Source organism: Episyrphus balteatus, chromosome 3, assembly GCF_945859705.1.
Source record: "Episyrphus balteatus chromosome 3, idEpiBalt1.1, whole genome shotgun sequence".
NCBI lineage: Eukaryota > Metazoa > Arthropoda > Insecta > Diptera > Syrphidae > Episyrphus > Episyrphus balteatus.
This window is the reverse complement of record NC_079136.1, coordinates 81,222,511-81,244,290: the sequence shown is the minus strand read 5'-3', so window position 1 is coordinate 81,244,290 and position 21,780 is coordinate 81,222,511. Positions and strand designations below refer to the sequence as shown.

The 21,780-nt window shown below is 30.2% G+C and overlaps 2 protein-coding genes across 10 annotated transcripts in view; one reads left to right on the top strand and one right to left on the bottom strand.

The window, feature by feature from the left end:
• The first annotated feature begins 1,225 nt into the window (after window positions 1–1,225).
• LOC129916171 (trichoplein keratin filament-binding protein) overlaps window positions 1,226–21,780 on the top strand; it is a 228,060-nt gene continuing 207,505 nt past the window's right edge. For 2 of the 5 annotated variants that reach the window (XM_055995987.1, XM_055995986.1), the window contains exon 1: window positions 1,226–1,431. The gene's annotated coding sequence lies outside the window, so the exon portion shown is untranslated. Of the gene's footprint in view, window positions 1,432–8,520; window positions 8,722–21,780 lie in introns of those variants that run through there. The other 3 variants (XM_055995988.1, XM_055995990.1, XM_055995989.1) reach the window with 3 other exon arrangements.
• Window positions 1,465–21,780, bottom strand: part of LOC129916170 (glutamic acid-rich protein) — a 56,375-nt gene continuing 36,059 nt past the window's right edge. For 3 of the 5 annotated variants that reach the window (XM_055995982.1, XM_055995984.1, XM_055995981.1), the window contains exons 2-9: window positions 10,179–10,311; window positions 9,999–10,088; window positions 6,731–6,974; window positions 6,220–6,645; window positions 5,830–5,946; window positions 5,392–5,735; window positions 1,957–2,182; window positions 1,470–1,891 (exon numbers count right to left, since the gene is read on the bottom strand). In XM_055995982.1, the coding sequence (XP_055851957.1) occupies window positions 1,691–1,891; window positions 1,957–2,182; window positions 5,392–5,735; window positions 5,830–5,946; window positions 6,220–6,645; window positions 6,731–6,974; window positions 9,999–10,088; window positions 10,179–10,311 (1,781 nt within the window). In that variant the 3' untranslated portion in view covers window positions 1,470–1,690. Of the gene's footprint in view, window positions 1,892–1,956; window positions 2,183–5,391; window positions 5,736–5,829; window positions 5,947–6,219; window positions 6,646–6,730; window positions 6,975–9,998; window positions 10,089–10,178; window positions 10,312–21,780 lie in introns of all 5 variants that reach the window. The other 2 variants (XM_055995979.1, XM_055995980.1) reach the window with 2 other exon arrangements.

Sequence of the window (21,780 nt, the reverse complement as noted above, 5' to 3'; positions counted from 1 at the left end):
TAGAACACATACCGTTATGTGTGATATATATTAAACGAAAGGTAAAATTATTAGCATGCGTATTAAAGTTAAATCAAATTTTCTATATCTATAAAAACAAAAAAGTTATAATCAATTGATTTTTCCTGTCGCATTTTCGTTTCATCGTGTTTCAAATCACTACGATACTTTGAAGTTTTCACTTCAAAAAGTGTTGCGAATTAATTTTACTTTCTCCATTTGTCTTTTTGGATAAGGATCTCTAGCTTGCAGCCAAAAAAATAAAAATCTGACAAAAAGGAGATTTTCTACTTTTCAATTTTCTCGAAAACTAGAAGACATAGAAACATGTGGTTTTCAGTGTTTGGTAAGGAATCAACTAAGGCAGTTTTCTTTTTGATTCAATTTTGTATTCAAATCCACAGTCTTGACAAAAATAGTATTGGACGTGTTTTTTAAATTTTTTTTTTCAAAAGTTTGACATTGAAATCGATTATTTCAAAAACAATTAACTTAAAGAACTTAATTTAAAAGCTAGAATTAAGAGTAATGTTCTGGCTTTTAAAAAAGGTATCATTTATAACTGTAAGTGTTACCATTGATTTTTAATATTTTTTTTTGTTATTTTAAGTAATTTTTAAGAAAATCATTTTTGCGACCAAATGAAGTTTTCAATTGCCGGTAAAAAACGCAGTGGCACCTGGTGGCACCTAAATTTGGCCTCTATCGAAAGGTAATTTCATAAGGAAAATGTTTTTAATAGTCTCTAACTGTAGGCAAGTGTAGCTAAAATTATATATACAAAAATATGAAAAAATAAAGCCATTTTTTTCTCTTTTCTTTAAATAATTATATAAAATAATTAACATCTTTAAAATTAATAATTTATTCGATTTACTATAGACAAATTATGGCATCTTTACGGAAAAATAAAAGTGTATGAGTCGGCTCAAGCAAAAAAAAATTACACAACTTTAATTTCAGGGTATTTTCACTTCGTTTTTTATACTTTCAACAACTTGTCCTTACTTACTTAAAATTTTTGACTTTTTTCCGCAAAATCCCCAGTGTGCGTACGACATATTGTGCGGTTAAAATCGACTCGTGTAAACTCACCATAAATACTCACTCACGTTCGATGGACAAGTACCTACGTGTAAACAAAGTTACTCCGAATTTTGTTTTTTTGTGTCTAAACATCTGAACGATTTGTTATTGTTTGACATTTCACAAAAACCACAACAGTCGGTAACATAAATTTCAAAACAAAACAAAAGGAAATTTAAAATGTTCTTATTTGTTCTAAAATAAAATTTGTTGAAAATTATGATTTTAAACAAATTGGAATTGATAATCCGAACAGCATAACAAAAAAAAAAATAAAATTAATACTTATCTCAAGTAGAATAAAATCTTGCAAAACAAAAAGGTACGTTCTGACCACTTGTAAAAGTAAGTAAAAACTCCAAATGAAATTATTTTTTTATTATTATAACTGTATTCCTTCATCACAAACATGATATTCTTGTTAAGTTAAGTATATTTTTATAAAAAATAACATTGAATAAGCATTTTATACGAAAAAAGAACAATCTCTACAAAAAGATTCTCAAATTCAATTTGCTCCTATTTCAATGCAATTAATTTGTTTTATTTGATGTCTGTTGTATAACTTTGAATAACAATCCCTTAGTTCTTTTTGCATTTTAATTTATAATCCTAAATCAGCAAGAACTGAATCCAATTCAGCTTGTAAGCTGCTAGCTTTTTCACGCACTTTAGAAATCTCATCTTGAAGATTATCAACATTGGCTTGCAACAAGACATTGCCTTTCTTTAAAGCTGATAACCGATTTTCGTGTTTTTTAACTCTAGGTTCGAGATTGGTCTTCTTGTCCTCATCTGTTGCATCCTTAATTTAGTCATAAATAAAATAAAAATATTAACAAAATTGAAAATTCTTAAGTCAAGGCTTACTTCAGCTTCTGATTCGCTTTCTGTTTCAGATCCACTTTCTTCTTCTGATTCTTCCGATTCAGAATCTTCTTCAGATTCTTCCTCAGACTCTTCTTCCTCCTCTGCTTCTTCTTCTTCCTCTTCTTCGTCATCCTTCTCCTCGTCGTCGTCATCGACTTCTTCCTTCATGGAGGCTGCCATCTTGTGTACTTCTTTTTCCAATTTCTTGAATTTCTTATTCTCTTCCCTGAAATTGGATTTTAGGAATTTAAGCAAATATTTAAGATGCTTTTAAGAAAAACTCAAGTTTATGCCAATTGAATGGGATAAACTCCAATATATTTAGAGAGCTAGTCAAAATAAATAAATATGTGGCACGAAGACCCCAATGAAAGAGTAGGGCCTGGTCACTTATAACTCTCAAACGTTCTTGAGTACGTGCAAATAATTCGCAATAGAAGAGACCTACAGTTTATCGCTAAGTCCAAAAAACGACAGTTAATAGTAGAGGATGGATTTGACCACAGAATTCGGGCGAGATAGTCGATGGCACTAATCATTGCGCCACTGAGAACTATTTCCTCTAAAGTTCTTAATACAAAAAAAGGTAATTGAATATAATGCCTTCGGTTTTCTCATTTGGTGAGGGTTCTAGTATCTGAATTAAGTAATTTACTATTCTCAACACTTTATCACGAAAATTAAAGCACAATAATCCCAGGATTGCTCTTTATATAGTCTAAGAGCCATTTCACATGACGCCGAGAACCGGGTAAACGGGCCTGTAAATATTTTGCTGGAGAGGTAATCTATTCATACTGTTACAATCAGTCCCAATCATGATGATGACAAAAACGATAGTCTGCCAGCAAGTATTGGCTCCTTTGCAGAGAAAAAGTGCATCAAAAGTACCATTTTTCTGCAAATGTTTAAAGATAAAATTGATTGTTTTAGATAAGAAGTTTCTCAGCTTTGTTTGCTATAAAAACATCTTTAATTGGTATATTTCAATAAAAATTCTCTATTCTTCTGAACATATTTTATTTTAGATAATATATTATATTATTTTTGAGGACATAGAAATTGAAAGTGGAGTTATACAGCCATAGCCTGGCTTTCACGAGAATAAGATTCCACTCAATAAAATTATGTCACTTTTCCCCTATTCTGATTTCTGGTCGAAAAGTTGTTCACGTTCGGAAAACTCCCCGTATTTCGAACTTAAGTTTTGGTGGCACACAGTCGAACAAAAATATTTCGGGTAAACTAAAAATAAAGACTTTAAACTAAAGATAGCGCGGGCTGATTTCGCGGGTTCATTTCTTCAGAAAAAATGACCAACTGACCAAGTGAATATAAAATGACCAATTTTGGTCATAAATGTCCATTGTGGCAACCGTGCCCATGACAGATGTTTTATCGTTTTAGCCTCACCCTGTTGCTCTTGACACCCTCTCCTTGATTGCATACCTACCCAAAGTATGCCCAATACGAATTTTTAGACTCGTCTGTCGTGTATTTGGGCACATACGTAAAACGTATGTAATGAGTATTTTTGCAATCTGCAAGTAAAGGGCAACAAGATGGTGGTTACCTCGACTCGACTGTCAGGTGTTTGAGCGCAGTTAAATGTTTGTAATGGGTGTTTTTGTAATCAAGGAAAGTAGGGCGACAGGATCAAAAATAATTTTAAATAAACGTCATTTTATTTTATTTTATTTTATTTTATTTTTGTTTTCAAGAATTTTATTTGATGAGATACCTATGAGATACAATTACTTAAAATTTTGAATTCAATTAGAAAATTAATAAAAAAAAAAGGTTTTAAAAGATTTGGCATTTTCCGACACATACATACATTACTTACACTTGATTATGGGAGAAACATTCATTTTCTAGATTCAGCCCACAAACCCTATTGTATTGGGTTCGTGATTTGTAGCCAAATAAATCGAAAATTCAATTCTTTCATACGTAGCTTTTGTTGGTTCAGATTTGGAATCATGATCCAACCTTTGCTAATAAATTGCACGATGGCAAGCCTGGCACATGCAATGAGTTAAGAAAATTCAGTTAAATAGTTGGTTGATTTGTTTTTGCTCGATTTGTTATAAAAGATTTTTATATGATACACATCCTTGTTTTATTTTGTTTGGTAAAAAAAATGATTCTTCAATCAATGTTACAAATTGCTTGAATAAATCTTCCAGAGATATATCGATAACCAATGCAACTTGAATGTTCATCATGTGCTGAAATTTCTTTACTTAGCTCCATATAAAGCCGATGATCAGAATAGAGCCTTTATTTAATAGTCAGCAGTCGATTAAGAAATGATTCTGAGTAGAAATCGATTGTCAGTAAGAGAATTGTCTTTAGTCATTGTACAATTATTATAATTCGATTCAGTGCCTCCAATGCGCATTTGTGTTCAGGTTCTAATGTTCAAAACTATACATAAGGCTTCGGTAACAGCGTTCATGTCAATCGGCAAAACATTTTTTCCTAATAGAAATACACACGATCTTTAACAAAAAAAACTGAGAAATACTGGTATCTTAAATTTTACATTTCCCAAAAGAGATAATTTCTTTGATCGAAATCAAGTTTTCCTGATCTTGATTTTTATCAAGATTTACTCATATTTGGACACTCAACTTCACAACACACGGCATTAATGTGAACATTTGTTTTTGTAAATTCTTGACCAGTTCCAAAAGTAATAGTCCAAACAAAATATTCTAAAAGACAAACTTAAAGGCTCTAAAAATTTGGTATTTTGCTCATCCAGAAACTTTACGACTTTCGACTAAATGCAGTTCTTGTGAAATTTCTAAACCCCTGCTTTGAACTAGTATTTTGTTTCCCCTGTCCATAACTGATTTTTGTTTTTTCTTGCAATCTTTCACTTAAACATTGATTAATATTTAAGAAAAAATAATTTCCATTTGAAACAGGGATTTTTGAATCAGATTCAATGATCTATCGTGAAAAATGTGTTGGATATTGACTTATTTTCTATTATCAACATCCATAATGAAAAGTAACGTTTCCAATGCTATATACCTACATATTTACTTTGTTATAATGACTTACACCAACTTGTTTAGCATTTATTTGCACTCAAAACGTTTTTTCAATTTCTATATTAGCGCAAGATAATATTAAAATTGTTAACGTTATTAGTCGTAGACTAAATATTTTACCCTAAATAATTTTAAATGAAAAAAGCCGGCAGCAATTTTAACTAACTGAATGGGGAGTAGCTTAAAATCACTTAGACCAAGTTAACACCCTTGGTAAATAATTTTTGATATTCTTAATTAAGTTCAAATAAGAGAAGTTAAAAACAATTTTGAAAGGAATATCATTCTTTGTTTTTGTAGGTATTACCTTTAACCTGAAATATTATTGAACGAATGAATAAAATGATTTAATTTTAAAATTTATACTCACTTCAATAGAACATGATTTTTCTTCATAATTTGCTTAAGGTTTGCTCGTTCTCTCTTTGCAGCTTCTTGTTTGTCCTTGAGTTTTGTAAGTTTTGTTTGAAGTATTTTCACTTCTTTAGCTAATCGTCGCTTTTTACGCTCTGCCTTCTTCTCCTCATCTTCGTCTTCTTCGCTTTCCGACAGCTCCAATTCCAATTCTGGTGAGCTTTCTTTATTTGGATTGGCTTCGCTGGGGCGACGTGAACCATTCATAGAACTGCCACCACCCTTCAATGAATTCATACAGTTTGTAATATGATTTGAAATGTGCTTAATATTGTTTATTTGCGGTGGTGGTTCTTCTTGCTGTTTTTTTATTTATTTTTTTCAAATTTTTGTTAAAGAAAAACATTTCCAGTTAGCTCAAAGCAAAAGCAAAATTGATGTTTGGTTAACTTACTTGAATTTCAGATTCAGAAGTTGAATGCAAATTATAATAAATATCCGAATCGCTGGGATCTTCAAAAGAATAGCAAAAGCTGAATTGGGGCCTTATAGCGTTTGAACTAGGCGATTGCTATTAGTTTTTGTTTGAATTTGTTATTTAAGCGAAGCAGTAAAAGATTATTTTTTAAGCAAATATACATACTTAATAAAAATGAATTATTTTTTGTGCACAAAATACAAACAAATAAATTTACAAGTTATATTAAATTAAACAAATACCACTTTTTTTTAAATTTGGTCATTTCAACTCTTTCAAATCTCAGAAACCAAAATTTGTCATAAAATTGGTATTTGTAGTATAACGTCTGGAATTAGCAATACAAACACAAACAACATAACATACTTGTAACGCTTGTGACAGTTTCTTTTCTAACTGTTGGATCATTCTCTTTTGCTCTTCGACTTCATTTTTGGCTGCATCCAATTCTTCGGCACTCTTTTCGTATTTCTTTTCGAGTTCCTTTGATGTTTTTCTTGCTTCTTCTGCGTCTTTTTTCAATGACTGTACAAGAACATCATCCGCACCTGATGATGATGATGATGCTGCTGCCGCTGATGAAGATTCATCCTTATCACCTCCTCGAGTTTTGTCTCGCTGCAATTCAGCTTCCAAATTGGCGATTTTCGCTAAAAGCCTCTTGTTCTCACGTTCTTGTGCTTCACGATTTCTCAATTCAAGCGCGAGCATTTGTTTTGTACTCTGAAGATCGTCGCGCAATTTATCAATGTCATCTAATTCATCACCACTTGGTTCATCAGGTTCTTGAGGCTAAAATAAGTTTTAACAAATTATTACAAAACTTATTCGGAAGTACATATGTACAATAAAAAATGTTTAATCCATTACAACTTACAACTTCGTGTAGATTTGCTTTTGATTCAGATTTTTGTATTTGTTCTTCAATGGTCATTTGACGACGGAATTTCCGTAGACCATCGAGGAATGGTTTACTTCTATCATTGGTTTTAACTGATTTTAATCGAATGCCACCTTGAATTTGTTTCAATAGTTTGTTGTGTGCATTGTCCTTTTCTGTTTCATAAACAAATTTATCATCTACTTTTGTCATTGATTTACACGTGATAATTGGTTGAGATCTGTAAATAAAAATAATATTAAGTGGGTATTTAAGAAATTCGACTACAACTTAAAAAATATAATAAATCCAAAACACGTTATATAATAACCACATAGGAATATGAATAATGCCACTTGATTTCTTTTAAGTGGAATCTTCGAGAGATATGAAAATTGGTTCGAGCTAAAGGGAACTTCGAATTAGAAGAGTTGTAGCATTTTTTTTCAATGCACGACACAAAATTGTAAACAAAATTTACCTACTCAAAAATTGAATCGTCATTTTTAAGAACGGAGTCAGTCCACTTTTTTCCGAAAATGACTTTGATGAAAATGGTATCTTTAGACGTAGACACATCTTCAAAGTCGAAACAAAACAAAAACATATTTTGGCTGTCGAATTTACAGGGGGTAAAAATCCCATAACTTTGAAGAAAAGAATAAATCCAGGATTTATTCTGTTCTTAATAGTCGGAGATAAGATATGTAATTTTTGATTGCATTGTTTATTTCTTGTAATCTGAATCCATTCAGTTTTTTGCGTTTTCCAAAATGGACTTATCCGTTCTTAAAACTTACGATTCAATTTCGTATTTGACATTCGTTTTAAAGTTTGTTGTTGTTGTTGATTTAAATCTAAATCTATTCTCATTTACGTTCCATCATTAAAAAAAAAGGGTAAATTCAGTGGAGTGAAGGAAACCGGCAAAAGCTTTATAAAGTGAGTTCGCTAACGTAATCAAACCAAACGTTTTGCTTCAAATTACATTGAGTTTGGTCAACGCGAAACGAGATTTTTTCATGAAGCATCAAAGCCAACATTATTGAGCGAAAAGACAAAATTAGCATTACAGAAAATCTGGAATTTTGTGTATGCAAAGTCTTTTTCATATAAGATCAGAGACAAAATAGTGTCCTGTATACCGGTTAAAACATTCCCGGGTCACAGTTTCGAAAAATATTTCAAAAATGTTCTTATGTCTTAAGTCTATGAAAAGCAGATAAACGACACACTAAACAAATGTTCACAGTCCCACTGAGGGATGGAAAGTTATCCAAACGGAATGTAGGTATCCATTTTTTCATTCTGAGAATTTCGGGTCATATCAATAGGATTTCTTGCAGAGCGGGTGTTACGAAAAAATTGTTCAAGGAAAGAATGTTTATTTCGCTAGAGCACTGATTAAAAAAATAGCGGCAAAACAATGAAAGGTAACATAATTTCTAGTTTTATTGAAAAAAAAAAAAAAAAAAAATGTTTCCGAAATTCATCTATCACCTTTAAGTCTGTGTTCTAGAAATCTAAATTATAGAAAGTAACAAAAAAATTTGAATGACAATATGTAGAGAAACCTTATATGTTTAGGTTAAATTGTGTTAAACAATCAAAAACACTGTGCAGTCAAATTCAAAAATAACTCAAGATGTTTTTCTTGATATAAGTATGTTTTTTTTTTTAATTTCTCATTGCTTTGACTGTCAAAAAAAAGAATAGATGAAAATTATTTGTGATTTTTCGAAAATTAAACGAACTCATTTTTAAGCAAGAGATGTGAACTTTTCTAGAGAAATAAAAATATTGTATAAAGAATTAAAATTAAGTAATTAAAGAATTAAAATTAATTAAGCTGCAATTACTAGTAACGGAAAACTCCAATCTTTGAATTTTTAAGCGAAGAATGAAATTTCCATGAAATACGATTGTCCAAAGGAATGAACAATTTTAAATATGTACATAAAATACATCAACTTAGCGATATGAATGAGGTGAGACTTTTTTGAATTTTAATTAATTAATAAAATATGATACTTTCATGTCCGTTGATTTTAAACCATCAAGTGTATTTATTAGGCTGTGGCATTTTGAGTCAACTTTCGTTTTTCAAATAAAAAACAGGCTCAATATTTTCTCAAAAAATGAGCTCTTAATATTAAAATTTAGAGGTGCGTTTTTCTAATTTTCTATTTTCCATATAAATAACATGGGAAAAAATAATTTCTTTTTTCTAATTTTTCTGACTACAATATAGGTAGCATTGTAAAAATTAACTGTAATATTATTCTTACAGTAAATTGAGCGCTATACAAAATATCTCTTATTTTTTCACATTTTTTCATAGAGTGAACCCATTTGAAGTTATTCAAACTTAAAGTTCAAAATATATTAAATTATGACTTTTTTTTGGGTAAACTATAACCTGATTAAAAAAAATATATTTTTGTTCATAGTTAGGTATATCGAAAATAGTGTTGGAAATGACGAAAAAAAGATACTGTAAAATTTACAGCCCTTAAAATTAATATTAAGTACTGCCGCATCGCAAATTTCTATTTCCCATATGATTAATGGGAAAGATTATGTTTTTGGATTTGGAATTTTATAACTTTTTAATGATTCATCAAAAAATATAGATTTAATCATTTTCTTGTAAAAAATTGAATGTTCTGCAAGAATGTTTTTATAAAATTAAAAAAAAAAAACCGACGCGAATAAGTAATACAAATAATTTTCAGTTGAACAAATAAATAATTCGAATTTATTGAAAAATTCTAATATGATAGTATTAGTAGTTTGACAGTTGAATAAAAGGATCTATGAAACCAAAAAAACAAAATAGAATAGAAAAAATTAATCAGCCCTATCGAGGTATCCGTTCGGAGAATTTTTTTTTCCGATTTGTTCAAAATCGGAGAATTTTCTATCAAGGTATCCTTCCTTTCTTTTGACTTGATGAATCGCGATCGTATATAGGCAGAAATATTCATATACAAGAAAAAAAGGCTCATGTTTTGAATTAATCCTATGTGTGTTAGGCCATAATTTTTAAACAAAAAACATCTTAGAATCCTATAGAGATTGTGTCAACAACAGGCGTCAACTTTCATTGAAATTTCCTTTTGGTTTCGGCAAAGAGAATTTTTTGAATCCGACGCTCTTTCCATTTTCTATCACAGTTATTTCGAATTTGAAATCAATTTATATTTGCTTTCCATTTATTGTTTCAAGGAAAATACCTATATCAAAGAAAAAATAAATTACCCACCTATCATTGCACTGCACGTGTCGTAGTTTTTTACCTTCTTCAACTTCTTTCATCATTTCCGACCAATCTGGTCGTCTCCTTGGTCGTGTCCTACAAAAAAAAAAAAAAAAAACATTACAATTATTATAAGGTTAATAATGAAATTAAACTTGAGAAGAAAAATAAAAAAATAAAACTTACTTAAGTTTTTCGATTGTTGCCTTCTGTTTCTCGTTGAGAGCTCTCTTTTCAAAGTCCACTGGTGGACCCAATGGTGGTGGAGGTGGTGGTGGTGGCTTTGGAACAAGTGACGGCAAAGGTGGTGGTGCAGGAACTGTGAAATAAAACCAGTGCTTATGTTAAATAAATGAAATTATACACCCAGGTGATATAATGAGATGGTAAGACTAATTTGACTGCAAGTAAAAAATTCATAAATAATATATACGTAATGGTGTTGAAGTGTAGGTAGCAGCAGTATATTTTTTTTCCCATTAAAAATTGTAAGAAAATGACTGCAGGGACTTGAGTTTTTTTTTCTTTTTTTTGTGTTTTGGTTACAGCAGAAAGTTCTGCTGTGCTTAGTTTTGTTTTAATTCTATCTAGTTCATGGTTTTTTGTATAAGTTTGGCGCAGGAGTAGAAGGAGGAGGATGAGCAAGATAGACAACTTTTGAAAGAGATTGTTTAATGAATGAATAAAATAGAAAATCAAAAGAGATTTCTTTTTTTTCAACTCTCAAAGACAAAAATGAGTATAATATGGGTAGAAAAGTATGGTAAAAAAGATTTTTTTGTTGCTTGTGACACTAGGTTTTGAAATAAAAAAGTATAAAGAGGTTTTTGGTGACACTAATTCTTTATGATGTTTTCTTTTTTTAAATAAGCTAGTCAAATAGAATAGTTAGCTTTATTAACTTAAATTTTGTTTTTCATTGATGCAGTAATTACAATTAATAGAGGCTTGAATATTGTTCAAATTGATATTTATTTGATCTTTAATTAATGTAAGGCTGTTGCTAAACATATTTTTGATTAAATGCTAAGTTAAATAGAATGGACGATCTATTTTTGTGACAAAATTTTGTATTGGTTCCATAACCATTTAGAAAATAAATCTGCTTAAAACACTTATTTGAATGGGTTACCTTTCACGTAAAAAAAACTGTTGTCAGCTGTTGGTCCAAGTCGTTGCAGATCGCCTTCGTAATTATCGGTCTATTGAAAATTTGGTCTCTCTCTGTTTTAAGTGCACTCTGGCTTGGCTTTAAAAACTTTAAAGTTGCGATGTTCGTTCGTTTAATGTGTTTCATCTAGATTCCTGACCATTGACACGTATCGATAAACAACTCATACAGTTTTTTGTTGGGTTCTTCTTCGCCAGATTTTTTCATGTCTTACGTAAGGTCTTCATTTGGAATAAGCTTAGATCACTTTCATATTTCTGCGAGAGATTCCATGCTTCTCTAATCTCTACCATACAGCTGAAATCGGGTGATGATTGTATCGTTCCTCCATAAAAAAAAGAAACAGCGATTACCAAGAGTTGTACTTGGCTTTATTTATGCGCTGATATCACTTGCCGAGCTTTAAGAAGTTATATGAGAGTGAACCACCCTGTTGAAGTCATATGGTTGGTTCGAATGTTTCGGATGAGACTCTTTCGATCTTGATAGAGAACCGAGCATTTTTCAGCGTCATTTTGATAAAGCGTGTCAGTGTGAAAGAAGTTGTTGGATTCATCATTCTTCTTCATCAAAACAACTTCTACAGAAGTCGTTTGAAACTATGCCAAATTACCAAATTACCAACCCGTAAGTGATAACAGCTTTGGGTACGAACATAACTTTAATTTATCTCTATAGATTGCAATTAGTAAACGGTTTGAGCAGTTCATACAAATTGCCTTGCGATGGCTTCCTTGTTTCTTCAGTTCCGTTTGATTGTTCTGTCGAGTCGATGTTAGCTGAACTAAAGTTGGGTACATTCTTAAGTATGCTGGTTGCAAGTTCGACCGTCAGGAGATAGCCAAACGCCTTTATGAATGTCGGTATGGAAGAATCTAGTGCTTCTAATGCTAAGCAGAATGTTATTAGGTCCTTTTAGCTGTTGCTAAGTTCTAAGGACTGCGGTTGTGTCTTGCAGACTCTCTTTATCGACTGTCATACCAAAGAGATTTGGTATTGGAATCTCCGGGCACCGACCCCCGTGCATTCAGATAAAAATTTTAAATATGTACTAGCTACCAGCGCTGCCACCCCAAAGATAATTGAGCGCAGTATATTTCAAGAAAAAGCGCAGTAGATTGCAATATACCGCAGTAGATTTTTAAATATACAAACAACATTCAAATCACAGAAACATATTTTACTACAACACAAATTAAACAATTAGCTCAACAGTAAAAAAAAAAGCAAAACAGCTCTATCTTCGGTTCCACGTCATTTCACATCATTTTGTTCGCCCGAAATCTTAACAGGTATTGCAAGTTTCACTTTTCACCAGTAGCCAAAATAAAACTGAGCTAACAGATGTCGGTAACTTCTCGAATTATCTGAAAAAGAGTTAAAAATACGGCTAGTTTCCCGAACATGAACAACTTTTCGCCCGCAATTCAGAAGTAATGGACAACAATAGGTACTATTAAAATTTTTAAAAGGGGAGTAGATTCGTTTTTCTGCGCAGTAGATTTTCATTTGGGCTAAAACGCAGTAGATCTACTGCTAAAGGAGTAAGGTGGCAGCCCTGCTAGCTACTAGGTATTTGTAACTTATTCGTAATTCAGTATGTATCTAAAAAGTTTTAATTTAAGTTAAAATTTTGTTGTTGCAAGCAAAATATGGAATGAAGATGAACTGACTGTATGACTCTTTTTGATTTGAATCAACCGATTTTTGTTGCATTTTAAAAACGAATTACCCTGTATTTACTTAGATAAATATATATTAAATACGATCAAAAGTATGCGACACAATGCGTATATTTTAAAAGTAAAGTACTCAAACACGCACATGACGATATCCAATTAATTATATTTCGTCGGAAAATCAACTAATGATTGTTTCAATTACACCACCGAACGTTGTTCGTTATTATGTAAGACACAACATGGGGCATCGATAAAGTTAATTAATGTAATTGAATATAATTAATAACCATAATACATCAAATAAACAAGGCAGTGATTTTTTTTTGTATTTTAATATTTTTGCAGAAAATTGTTTTCGTAACCTTTTGTTGACCGAAAATAAAAGGACATTCCACAGCAAAAATTATTGAAAATAAAAGCTGAAAAATTAAACGACGTTTATAATATGCAAATAATTTAAGATATTCTTTTGGGGTCTTCAGAGTTGTTATTTTTTTCCAACAGATTCATGACCATAACTATATAATATTTTGTTGAAAATTTGCCTTCATAAAAATTGAACGCAGTCAACGTGCTCATAATTTTCGTGTTAACTAGAGTGAAGTTCATACTTAAATATAACAAACAAACATACATATTCGGAGAAATGAAGGATTCTGTGTATTATTTTAATACCAGACTGTTGTGTCCCAAATACTTTTTAGGATTAAACAATTTTTTGTTTGTATTCATATTTTTTATAGTAGAGTAACGAGAAATAATGGTGCTAATGGCCTAAAATCACTGACAGCTTACAGAGAATTTTTTAAATACCGAGATAACGAGGGTTTTAAACATAAAAAAAATATACCTTATAACTTAACAGAACTATCAGTTTTTAATTAAAATTTTGCATTTACATATCCCCCTATGTAGAAATAATAAAAATAAAAACAAACAAGTGAAACCTCCATATTATACTAATTGTAAAAAATAACTGAAATAAAGTAAAAATAAAGAAAAACAACTGCAATTTAAAGCATAGAAAAAAAAACTGCAATAAGGGTCATAACTTATAAGACTTAACATCATTTCTTTTTTTCTTTTGTCGGAAAAAACCGCAATATTTTTTTTTTTTTGGTTTTACTTTTGCAGTTTAAATGTTTGTGTGTGTTCATAGTTTAATAAAATGAGTTTTAAGGAATTTTTTTTTCAGGTGAGTATGATATTGGAATCTTACTCCCATTCAGCATAAAAAGAAGAACTTTTAAGAACTACTTTTTATTGAATAATGAAAAATTTTGGCAGTGTGAATTCATTGTTAAAAAAACCGTTTAATTTGTTTTCGATTGAGAAAAGTTGTACGGATTGATAACTCGGCAAGCCGAATCATCTCACTCGGATCTCATTGGATCGGGAGAGAGATCTTAGGAGTATGAAAATAAATATTTTAAATGAAAGTTTAACCCTCTTGTAGGAACACCTCTTTTTTGTGACGTGAAAGGCATACGGGTGCGAATTTGGTATTTACTTTTTCATGTCGTTATAATTTTTTTCGGTTTCAATATTTTATAGGGAATATGGATATGAAATTGATGTAAAATTTTCCTAAGAATTCGAATATAGTATTCACAATTCGTAAAATATGTATATACTGTCACCATTATAATGAGATTGTTTTGCGAACACCTTTTTTGAAAAATCGTTAATTTAAAAATTTTGCCTGCCAAATTCGCATCCGTTTGCCGAAAGAGGGTTAAAATCAAGTTAAAAAAATAAAAATGGTTTTAATACAGAATAACGAATCCACAATTTTGTTGAATAAAAGTTAAAAGTGGCAAGTCTGTCTATCCGTCTGTTTGTCGGTCTGTAGGGAGCTTAATCCTAAACGGATGGGTCGATCCACTTAAATCTTGGTATGTAGGAGTTTTTGGACCCTGTACACGTACAGAGAGGATTTTGGAATTCATTTTTTTTTTGCAACAAAATTAAGGTACCTGTCATAGATACATACATACATTATATGACACATGAATCCGTTTTGAAAAAGTTTAATTTTCTGAAAAAAGGCTATTACGATTTTCATGAAGTATGAGTTTTTAATGTGTTTTTTTTTTGTTTTTAATTTAAATAGGGTTGCCAATTTGTAGGCCTACATTCCGAATATTATTTTATTAATTTTTTCCCCATTTAGGCTTTTGTGTGACATTTAAAAAATTTTCTTTTTTAATCATACTACAATGATATGTTATATGCCATTTTTTCTTTTAAAATAGGGTTGCCACCTAGAAGTTCCAATTTTAAAAGCGGTAACCCTATTTTTTAATTTTCTCTATCAACTTTAATTTTGAACCCCTAACCTTGTGAGCTTAGTAAATAGTAACTCTACGGCCGTTTCTCCGAATATTGCCTATTCTTACCCTACTCTACATTTTTGTCTATAATTTTGAAGTTTGTTGCTATACAAACAATTGATGAATGCAAAAATACCTTTTCAATCACATATGACTCATCGTTATTGGTCTCAGAGGCAAAAATACCATTGTACTTTTGGCTATAATATTAATCTTCATGAAGTTTGATAATAAATTGCTTTTATATACCTACCTATATTAATAAAGTCGTGCTTATTTTAGCGGTTTTTTTTTGTGATTTTCTTCTCTTTAAACACGCCTTAACATTTAAAAACTTTTTAATAGCAATAAGTACCTTCTTTATTCTATTGTTTATCTTGAAAAGAATTCTCCAATCTCAGACAAAGACACACCTGACAATCCTTAAAAAAAAATACACCCAATAAAGATAATATAAAATTACGTTTCGCAAAATCATTATAGTCACTTGTTTATATGAAAACAATATCATTATTGAATTCACATCCTTTCAGACTTTTTCAATAATGTTTTTCTTTCTTCGAGCAAAAACGAAAAAAAAAACCTAAAGCTCCAAAACTCAATACGAAAATGGCTATATACAAATTCTCTCTAAAAAAAAAACAAAATTTTTTATTCATTTCCCATGCGTACCCCTTTCAAGCAAGAAATATAAAAATAAACATCCCTACCTTTGCTGATTTTGATGAAATAAAACCTCTGCCAATGATTTTGCCACCTCAAAGAATTGCAAACAAATTTAATACCAAAAGACATTTACTTGAATGTTATGTTTTATTATATAAAATTAGTTTTGGAAATGAAAATTGTTTTCTTCAACCGATAACGAGGACGATGAGGCGCGCACCGAATTGGGTGAGAAAATAAAAAAAAAAAGGAAAATTAACCGGGAAGGGTAGAAACTTCGCCAGAAGGGTTTTTGCTTTGTTTTTTTTTTTTGTTGGTGTTTTGCATATTTGTTTTTGTTTCACAGAATGAGAGCCAAAATTAAAAAAGGAACTTTTAAGCAACTTTTTTGTTTATTCCCTTTTTTGTAAATTTTTTTTTAAGCCTTTACTTATCAGTTGGGGGGAAAAATATTACGATGCTGTTTGTGTTCATGTCCCTTAGCTAAGATACAAAATTAAAATTAAATATGGAATTTAATACTTTAAGTATCTATCATTTTAAAAGAAAATTTTCATTTTCTTTTAATTAAGTAAATAGTTAAATATCATTTATTTTTGTAGACTTTGATTATGCAAAGTAACTTTTTCTTAAAAGATTTAGTCAAAATGAGTACGTATTGTATTCATTTAATTAGTTTTCATTATTTTAAGTTTTTGAAATGTTTCAAAATTCTGTATTTTAAAATAAATAGTCAAAGAAAAAAAAACAAATAAATTAAATTAAATCAAACTAAATAAATACAAGCTTATAATATGAAACAAAAAAAAAAAATCCAAACATTTTTTTAGTTAATATGTACATAAAAACAATAATAAAAAAAAACAAAAATTTATTTTTTGACATTTTTGTCAATTATCTTATAAAAGCCCTGTTCCTTTGGGAGGTGGCAAAGTACTACTAGTCAGGGGCAAGACTAAATTTTGGGGCCCCTTTTATGTATGTAGAAAATAAGAACAAACAAAAAAGTACGTACACGCCCAATTTGTTTTTTGTATGTATCGCTAGGATTATTCATTTTTCGGGCCCTAAGATAATATATAATTTTTATTTAAAAAAAAACCGATTTTATTTTTTTGGGGCTCCTGAGGAAATATTTAATTTTTAAATGAAATATTATGTCTAGTAGGCTCAGGCTTGTCCGGGGCCCCGGGGCATCGCTCCGCTTGTCCCAATGATGTGTACGCCCCTGCTACTAGTAGTTTACTAGCGATTTTCAATGTAACGCACTTTCAACGAATTCAATAGGTCCAATAAAATCAATGGTATAAAACCTACACTTACGTTATTTCTTAAAAATGTTGTTTTTGCCATGGGAATTACGAATCAAATAAGTCTACATTTTTTTCATGTGAAAAGGTCTTTTTTTTAGGTTTAGAGAAAATGTGCGTTTATTGGAAAAACTAAGTAATACTAGTGGTACTCTATTGAAACTCAGCAAATATGTTACTTTTGAGATTGGAAACAAGAATCTGAAGCGTCTATAAGAATATCATGGTTAAAAGGGTTTTTTTGTTTTAGTGAAAACAAAATTTATGGGCCATTCCAATGAAATTTGGTAAAAAGGTTAAATTTATGACAGAAAGCAAGAATAAAGAGTTTTCATAAAAAAATTGATTGAAAGGTAACACCCATATAAAGGTACCATAAAAACATGTGTCATATGATTATATTCCACACACAATTTTTTTCACTATATTTTTGATCTTCACTCCCTCCCTTTTGTCCACGAAAAACAAAGTTTTTGTGTAGACTTTTTTGATCCTTGGTTAATGAGGATAACAATTTTTTGGTATTTGTTGATTTTATGTACTGTTTTACCTGTACTATTTATTTTTTAAATTTCCTCAACAATCATTTTCTGCGAATTATTTTTTTTTTTCAAAAATTATTTACATACACTGGTGTTATTGTTTCTGGAAAATGTTTTCGTGGAACTTCAAAATACTTTGTACATAGTTTTGTATTTTATCAACAAAAAATTAAAATTAAGCTTTAGGCAATGTTTTAAAGAATTATGACTTCAGACAATCTCTTAGCTCTATTGCACTTCTGCCAACTTTTCGGACTTTCATCCTTTTTGGTGTTAAACATCATTTCTTTTTTTTTTTAAACCCAACCAGAATGAACTTCTGTCAAAAACATTTGCTAAAGAAGAGATTTTGTATTTTTCTAGCAGGGTAATTCCATGAAAAAGTGGACACGAATTTTGAACAAATTATGCAGTCTTTTTTACTTTTTTTTATTAGCAAATTACTATTTACAAACGGCAACTTTTATGCAAGTTGCAAGTAAAGATTCTTTGTTGTATTCCCTTATGGATAGACATAAGATTCAGGGAGTTTAATAATCTTTAGCATTTTTATAGCATGAGCTTGCCAACAACAGAAGAATTTCACATGAAAATGACGGAAAAACAAGCAAACTGAAAATATGATGAGTCTAATAGTGACGATGACAATATCCCCTCGTGAGTGCTAAAATAAGTTAACATTTAAGCAAGCTTCGGTACACACTAATCGGTTAAAAAAAAACTTGAGTGAAAATGCATCTTTTCTTTACTTTTGGAACCACAAATCGCAGGTAACATGAGTTACCAAAATAATGTAACGTGAGTTACTTAAATATTTTAAAATTTTTCCTCGAAATATTGAAAAAATGTTTGGTTTTGTCACTCATATTAAAAGCTTGTAATTTTGTATGTATGGAATCTTCATTGAAAACAAATAGGGATTCTTAATTTCACATAAAAACTTCATACTGTCGGACTCTTAAAATTCGTGTCCGATTTTTGTAACGTGAGTTACCATCAAACTTTTATTTTTCCCAAGCAAATGTTAAAAATAAAGACAATTTTTTTAGTTAATTATAAAAGTAATAGTTATGGTCCATTCATGGATAGTAATTTCGTATCAATTTACATTAAAATTGAAAAAAAAAAAAAATTTTTTATGTGTTGAAAATTTTTGTGAATGTAACGTGCAATAAGGCAAATATTGGTATACCAATCGCAACGTGCAAACTCATGCTGAAGCAAGAAGCTATAGAGGCAACAAACATACGATGGTCAAACATTATAACTTGCCAAACGACCAAGCAGATCTGGCCTAGGCTAGATCCAAAACGTTCAAAGAATTTGTTGTCTCTAAGCAGATTGCATATCAGCTCTGTAATAGGTGTCTTAACAGGACACTGTCTCATAGGTAGACACGCCATAAGACTTGGCGTAATCTCTAACGACTTCTGTAGAAGTTGCCTTGATGAGGAAGAAGAAGAAACAATCCAACATCTTCTCTGCTCATGTCCTGCCCTTTCCAGTAGACGTAAAAAATACCTGGAAAAATATTTCTTAGAAGATACCAGTGAGCTAATCAATACTGACATCTTCAACCTTCACCGCTTTATTAAAAGCTCCAACTGGTTTAATTAGTGAGGAATTTCCTCACAAAATCATGGTATCACAACGGACCAATAAATGGTCTAAGTGTGTCAGTTGTTTTCCTGACAGCCATTTCTACCTAACCTAACCTAACGTGCGTTACCATGGAATTGCCCAGCAGCTTTTTCGTACTTTTCATATGTATGTACCTACTGCAAGGCAACGTTTATTATTGTACCAATTTTCAACATTGTTTAGAATAATGGAAATGTGAATGGACTTTTAATAGCATCGAAAACTATTAATTTTGAATCATATTAAATGTTAAAAATTTTGCCTAACTTCTTTTAAAGTAAAATAAAATTTAATGTAATGAAATCAACTAGTTCCAACAAATTAATCATTTCGAACATGTTTAAAGTGCAACCCTAAGGAAATTCTATGTATCAAAATAACAGTATTCTCGCCTTTTCTTTTTTTCTCCTTCAATAATGTTAATCATTGCCGGCAAATAAAGGATCATAATTATTCATTGGTACAAAAAATGTCATGAACCAGAGCAGAGCACCTTTTTTATGCATTAAAAGAAAAGTAAAAAAAAAAAAAGAAATTTAAAATGCCCAGCATATTTCTTGTTCGCTTTCATCCATTATTGCATATCCATAATTCCATACCATACAAAAAAAAAAAACGAACGTATTCGTAACGTATAAAATTAATTCATCCAGTCTGTGTTGCATGAAATATACACACACGTGGCAAAAAAAAAGCACTCTAGCATCTACAGCATATCTACAGTGCCGATTTTCGATCTTTAATGCATACACAATGTTCTTTAATTCGCTTAAAATATTAAAGCCAACTCATGGGTCTCATGTACTTGATGTTTTTAAATGTCTGCATGAACCGAACCACTTTAAACATTTGAGAAGAATTCTACCATGAAACGACGGACATTCAGAACTTGCATCGGATATACATACTTTTCAATTACTTAACCTAATTTCAGCGAAGTATCCGTCTAAGAGTCACATGCAATGAGCAAATTTGAAAAATAATAATACAAAGGTATTTTTTAGTTAAAAGGTGTTGTCAAGTAAATAAGTCAAAAAATGGATGGTTATTTGTCCATAATAAATTTAAATCACTCCTATTTTCATTTTACTTATTAAGTTTTGACCAATTGTTGCCAACCCAAAAACCACACGAAAATATCGTGTCAGCCATTTCTATATCTTTTGGTATAAGTACATGGAACTGGCTTTTAAAAGCTTAAGTTTTTAATACCTGTGACTTGTATTTCTTTGTTGAGCATAACTTCATATATCCGTTACTATTTCCAGGGAAGCGTCTTGTGCCCCTTTCACATTTATTAATTTACCAAGTCCAGCCACGTGAAAACAAAAAATTAAGGGTTTTCTTAGAATACCTAAAGTAGTTTTTTTGTTTTAATTTCTCGAATACTGCAAACATTTTAAACTAAAAACAGAATTGAATTTTGAAAACTTAATTAGTACTAAAATACATACAATGTTGAAAACAAAAAAATGGTTCTAATTTTTTTTTTAATTTTGAATTTGAAAATAAATTTATCAAAAACAATTTTGTAAACATCTTTATTTAAAAACAAAATTTAAGAAAAGGTTATTAGCCTTACAAAAAAGTATAGCACGTCATTTTAGTTATAACCGTTGATTTTTTTTTTAATAATTTTTGGACCCTGTACAGAGAGGTTTTTTGGAATTAATTTTGTTAGACCAAACATAACGTTTTTCTCAAAATTGGTTCCTACGTTTTTGATTAACAAAATCAAGTTTGTTTTAGTTTTTAAACAAGGAACGAGGATAAGAAGTAATTTGTTTTATTATATAATTAAGGTATATTTTAATTCAAAACGTTTTTTCATTAATCCATATTCACAGAATTTCCTATAGAACCAATTTTTTTTTTTAATTTAATTTATATTTTAACTAATTTTTTTTTATCCAAAGCAAAATCATTTATGACGCCTGAATATAAATCAAAATTAAAATTTTCAAAACTAAAATTTTTGGATATTTAAACAAATTTTGAAATTTCTTTTTTTGAAAGATAAAAAAAAAAAAAAAAAATCAAAAATCAATCAAATGAGACAATGCATAAACGGGACACTGATTTTTTTTTTAAATTTGGATTTTGGATAGGTACTTATCGATTTACAATTATGCACTATAATATGGCAAACTAACTTATTTAATATAGGTACATTATGTTTGTTATTTTTTGCCTTTGTAGGACGAATTTTACTTTTTTTCTCATAGGTTTACAATACATAACCAAACTTAAATATACAAAGTTAAAAGAATTTAAGTAACATGAACTTTAAGAGCAAGTTCGAGAGATCTAGTCGTGCTTTTTATTTAATTCATCACTAGACATCTCTTAGTGTAAGTTTAAAAAATGTTGATTTAGCTAAAAACGTCATTTACTGGACCAGACATAATCTAACGTAGGTAACTTTTCGGTTGCGATTTTGTTG